Raw genomic sequence first — 6,000 nt, forward strand, 5'->3', positions numbered from 1 at the left:
TATAACGAAATCCAAAAAATGTGTATACCCGATGCATTTTCATTTTATTAATGCGCACAAAATAGTACAACTGAGGTTAAAATTAATGTCAACTGATCAGTTTGAAAATCATTCCGTATCATATCTCAGTTGCATTTATTTTGTTGCGATGGTCAAGAAGTAAAAGGTGCTTTATATTCATAACACTATTTTTTGTTGTGTTTTTCGTTAGATGTTGTTTAAAAATAAATACATTTGCTACTTTTTTAAACGATTTTACTGGACTCGTTGTTAAATAATTACGATGAAAATAAAATGTCCCGCGCGAATGCCATAAACATTCAATAAAAAAAAACCATAAATAATTATTGGGAGAATGCACAACGATCTATAATCAAATATATATAATATTGCCTCACAATTCGCTGAAATCGGCGTTTAAATCGTTGTCCCCAAAATCGACTTCCATTTTTTTCCCTTGCGAATGTCTTGTTTTTTTGCAATTATCTTGAAAATCGTTCCAAAATCAACACTAACACTAAATGTAGAGCTAATATAGAGCTATTAAAAAATCCTACTGTCAAAATTAAAAAAACATGTTAGTTCATAATTTTTTTAGTTGAAATGTGTGCGATTGTCACGTTCGACATATCGGAAATGCCCATATACAATATGTTCTTAAGAATTAAAATATAACGGGAACTGAAATATTTACACTATTTTTTGCACGTTTTATAAATACTTGTTTATCTAAGATATTTTAAACAAAATGTTTGCAAATACAATTCGTCCGTATATAGGACGGGTCCGGTTACGGGACTGACCGTATTGGGGGATTTCACAGTATACTATTTTCGAATACTATCGTTAACGTTAAAAACTGAGCAATTACTTTGTAATAACATAATTTTTAACTTATAGTAAAATTATTCTAATTCTATTGGGGGATTTCACAGTATACGATTTTCGAATACTAAAGTTACAAACTGAGCAGTTAATTTGTAATAACATAATTTCTAACTTAACATGAAATTATTATAATTCTATTAATTTTAGTATTGGTAGGCATATAATATAGAATAGTTTAAACAGTAACTCTTCAAGAGCATCAGAAAAACAGAAATTATTTTTATGTTATGCTTACGTACACAAAGCAGCTGCGGTTCTTTCAGATTCGTGTTGTCGACGCAAGCAAAATCGAAATTTTGCAATTAATCAGGCTGCAAAAATCACTAAGTTGTCAATGTTTATAAAGAGGGATTTCAATAATCCAATTTACCTCTCAATTATTCCTTTGAAACAAACTGCACATAGAACACACTTTAATATTTTAACAAATTAATATTTTTTTGTTTAACTTTAGATTCTCTTTACACTTTTCTAATTAGTAGTGGTTTGTTGTTGGTTAATTACTTTAGACACTCGCTATTCATAATAGATTTAAAATCAAATTCAACTTTTTTAGCTTACGATCGCTCGCAGCTTTTTAAATAAATAAGCTAAGTTGGCGTGTCCTAAATTGCATTCCTCTGCATTTTTTCAATAACACAAAAATTAATATGTGTATACGACACAATCTTTTACATACATATGTAGATAAAAAGGAACGAGTTACACATTTACTAAATCGAAAGCACACAAGTTCTGAAAAAATATTCACGATTTTTAATACTTTTAGTAAGCCTTTCACTTTACATTCTACCATTAATTTTTGATAATTTTACACCTATACACTCTTTTTTAAAGATAATTTAATTGTCGTTTATTCTTCTTTTAATACAAAAATCACACTTATACACTTCCCAATCACTCAAAGAACGATAGATAAATAGATGAGAACGAGTATTTACTTCTCCTACATACAAATTTATCATATGTTTCGCTGTTTTTCATCACATATAGGCAGATATTCACCACTAATACTGTGTTTGCAGAGAAAATATAATTCATTTTTATTTTAGCACCTCCATATTGTTGTATACATATACAATTTTTTTTTAATCATCCAACTTCGAAAAAAGAAATCAGTAATATATATAATAGTTATGTATTTAAATTTTTAATTGTTTTATTTTTTCCGAATCAATTTATTTATTAAATATATTGAAAATGTGTATTTCTGCTATACTTAACATTTAGTTCCGCAGATAGTTTGTTAACTCTGGTCGAAGAAATAAAGAGAAAGCCATTCATTGTCTGCATATAACGGCATCTCTTTTCCTCTTGCACTAAATTTGCAAATTTTCGTGGACGAGTAGAAAATTTTATTGAACATTCGACCGTGTTGGTGACGAAAAGTGGTCTTCGGTTTTTCGTTCGTCATATATAAAGAAAAAATCTATTTATTTAAAATACTAATTTTTTGACTAAAAAAAAGTATTATATTTTTAACATGAATGAAGAGTACGACGCAATTGTGCTTGGTACCGGTCTAAAGGAGTGCATTCTAAGTGGAATGCTCTCTGTGTCTGGCAAAAAAGTTTTGCATATCGACCGGAATAAGTATTATGGCGGCGAGTCTGCATCAATAACCCCTTTGGAGGAACTATTCCAACGTTATAACGTTGAAGCTGCTGGTGAAAAATATGGGCGCGGTCGTGATTGGAATGTTGATCTCATACCCAAGTTCCTTATGGCCAATGGGCAACTGGTAAAATTACTGATCCATACGGGCGTGACCCGCTATCTTGAGTTCAAATCCATTGAAGGAAGTTATGTATACAAGGGAGGAAAAATTGCTAAAGTCCCTGTTGACCAGAAAGAAGCTTTAGCATCTGATTTAATGGGTGAGTAATGCTATAATAGTAATTCCTAAATTAAAATCATAAACGGAAAATCCAAATCATTGACAGTAATCTCTTTTGATACCGTCATCGTATACTTTCTATCATGCTTTTTTTTGCATTCGTTACTGCTTCTCGCTGGCAAATCGCCGTGACACGTATCGTCGTCGACCATTTACAGAACGATTTCGTTTTGTTTGGGAGGAAAGGGGGAAGATTAATAGTAGGATCGGTAGGCGAAGCCAAAGTTTGCAAAAACGATGTATGTACATATTGAAGATAAATGAAAATATATAGACCTAACAAAGCAATACAAAAGACAATTTGAAAATGTAAAACAACCCATAGATTATACAATTGAAAAAGAAAGAAAGAATTTGATGTACATATAAAAAAAAATATTTGCATATGAACTTCTCAAAACATTGTAGGTATAACATTTGCTTATCCTCTATTTCAATAGGAAACTATAATCAATTATTTACTAATATATGTTTATATATATTATGTATATCTTATGTTGTTGTTGTTTATGTTTGATTAATACACATAAATAATTCATCAGTATACTATTTTATAATACAAAGTGAAACAATGCCGGTAATATGATTGACATATAATTTACAACTAATAATTTTTTATTTCAGGAATGTTTGAAAAACGTCGTTTCCGCAATTTCTTGGTTTACGTGCAGGACTTTAAAGAAGACGATCCAAAAACCTGGAAAGACTTCGACCCATCTAAGTCAAATATGCAGGCTCTTTACGACAAGTTTGGCTTGGATAAGAATACACAAGATTTCACTGGTCATGCGTTAGCTCTTTTCCGAGATGACGAATATTTGAATGAGCCAGCAGCGAATACAATTCGTCGTATAAAGCTTTATTCAGACTCTTTGGCACGGTATGGAAAATCGCCATATTTGTACCCTATGTATGGGCTTGGTGAATTGCCACAAGGGTTTGCACGTTTATCTGCCATTTATGGTGGAACTTATATGTTAGATAAACCAATTGATGAAATCGTACTGGGCGAAGGAGGTAAAGTGGTGGGTGTGCGCTCCGGAGATGAAGTTGCGAAATGCAAGCAGGTCTATTGCGATCCCAGCTATGTGCCTGATAGGGTAAGATAATATAATAGAATTTAACATCTTAACTAAATTTATTTTCATAGTAAAGAATTATTTTTTAAATGGTATTTGAAAACTGCTTTTTTGCTTTTCGCTCATTATAATTTAATTTAGTTATTAGATTAATAAAATATATGTCTTATTTAATAACCTTTGCTTCCCGGACTATAATCTAACAATATATTTTTTTTATAGGTGCGCAAGAAGGGCAAAGTAATTCGTTGCATTTGTATTTTGGATCACCCAGTTGCGAACACCAAGGACGCACTATCCACTCAGATAATCATTCCACAAAAGCAAGTTGGACGAAAATCGGACATATACGTATCTGTTGTAAGCTATACTCATCAGGTCGCAGCTAAAGGTTGGTTTGTAGGTATGGTGTCGACTACTGTAGAATCTGACCAACCAGAAAATGAAATAAAGCCTGGATTGGATTTGTTGGAACCCATTGCACAAAAGTTTATCACGGTTTCTGATTATTTGGAGCCCATTGACAATGGCATTGATTCTCAGATTTTTATTTCGGAATCTTATGACGCTACTACACACTTCGAGACTACATGTTTGGATGTTTTGGATATATTTAAAAGAGGTACTGGTGAAGACTTTGATTTTTCAAAAATTAAACACGAACTTGGTGACGAGGATCAGTAAACGCGTTTAGATTATATAATTACTGAAAAAAAGAGATTCCGTTATGCACGGTAATGAAATGGAAGTAAAGATATGATGCCCTGATGTAAGGAGAAGATGAATCAAAATTGCGCTTGATATACAATATAATCACACTACTATATTATAAATGCTTAGATCAGCCAATCAAACTGTTACAGCGAAATATTAATAAAATAGTGAAAGAATATGAAAGCTTGACACATACATTGCGCGTACATATTATAAACCATCTTTGCTAAATCATTATTAAACTAAAATGAAACAAGTAAATTGTGCACACCATCATTCTACTATGTGATGGCAACAAGTAATATTTACACATAACTGAATTTTTTTTGCTTACAATGTTTTTTAAATTTAATTTAAATTATATTCATTCCATTGCATATATAAAAGTCTCATTTTCTCATTTTCAATAATGATTATTATTCTTACTTTTCTAAAACTCAATCGTCGTTTGTCAATATGTATCCATAACCTTTTGCAAAGAAATAAATAAATTTTGCCCAACAAAAAAATATAAAGACCTGCTTGGAATTTCGAATGGACTCATTAGAGTGTCAATATTTATCCAATAAGAATAAATGAACAGCGCATCAGTAACTGCCGTTCGAAAATATTGCATTTTCTTAAATTGCCAGTGGGCTCAAAACAAATATAAACTTTTCAACTCAAAATTGATGTAAAGGTTAGGAATAAATCTTTGTACCCCCCACAATTTTGCTTAAAGTGTAACAGAAATTTCAAAAAAATAAATATATATGATTATGGGGATTGCAGCAACATTATTGAACTCTGTTTTACTTGTGCACATTCGTGACGTCAGATTAAACATATATATGTATGTATGTATATTCTAACACTGTATTTGAAATGTGTTAATAAAGGTTGGCATTTTAAGAATAAAAGAATTTATTATAAAATATATGTATATTGGTATCATGAACCACTTTCTGTATCAAATTATATATAATTTAAATACTTTTTTTTGAACTTTATCGATATATCAAATTCCTTCAGTAAACGTATTAGGTTAAAAGGTTAATTACACTGTCCAACAGCATTTTTGGAACAGAATAGCGACCCTATAATTCTGAAAGGGTATGTTGAGTAGATCATTTTTGTAGAACAAACTTATGGTCCACCACGTCTGAGTTTTTTTTTTACAGTGGGTCAAAGTTTTCATTTTTTGGTCGAAGGGAGCACTATACTATATGAAAAAAATGTTGTAAGTTAATGTCTGAGAGAATTCTTATTCAGAGTCAGAGTTGTATTATGGAATTGTATGAGGATTATTTTTGTGGAAGATCTTAACCCTCTAATTGGTTTCTTTATGGGTCAATTTGACTCTTTTTTCGAGAAAATCAAAAATTTAAAAAAGGACATTTAAGTATTAAAATATTCTACGAAAATGTTTGGCGGAAAATTTCA

At 30.9% G+C, this 6,000-nt stretch overlaps 2 protein-coding genes across 6 annotated transcripts in view; one reads left to right on the forward strand and one right to left on the reverse strand.

The window, feature by feature from the left end:
- The window catches only part of Atp10a_0 (phospholipid-transporting ATPase VD), a 31,831-nt gene extending 30,017 nt beyond the window's left edge, over positions 1 to 1,814 (reverse strand). For 2 of the 5 annotated variants that reach the window (XR_008470350.1, XM_029045032.2), the window contains exons 1-2: positions 1,259 to 1,814; positions 1,128 to 1,199 (exon numbers count right to left, since the gene is read on the reverse strand). The gene's annotated coding sequence lies outside the window, so the exon portion shown is untranslated. Of the gene's footprint in view, positions 1 to 1,127 lie in introns of all 5 variants that reach the window. The other 3 variants (XM_054227147.1, XM_054227148.1, XM_054227146.1) reach the window with 3 other exon arrangements.
- Positions 1,815 to 2,239: 425 nt separating this feature from the next.
- Positions 2,240 to 5,357, forward strand: LOC105219388 (rab GDP dissociation inhibitor alpha). The gene is made up of 3 exons (XM_011195491.3): positions 2,240 to 2,765; positions 3,410 to 3,885; positions 4,087 to 5,357. The coding sequence occupies exons 1-3, from the start codon at positions 2,372 to 2,374 to the stop codon at positions 4,546 to 4,548; spliced, it is 1,332 nt and encodes a 443-aa protein (XP_011193793.1). The 5' UTR covers positions 2,240 to 2,371; the 3' UTR covers positions 4,549 to 5,357.
- Positions 5,358 to 6,000: the final 643 nt, after the last annotated feature.

This window comes from Zeugodacus cucurbitae, chromosome 3 (genome assembly GCF_028554725.1).
Source record: "Zeugodacus cucurbitae isolate PBARC_wt_2022May chromosome 3, idZeuCucr1.2, whole genome shotgun sequence".
NCBI lineage: Eukaryota > Metazoa > Arthropoda > Insecta > Diptera > Tephritidae > Zeugodacus > Zeugodacus cucurbitae.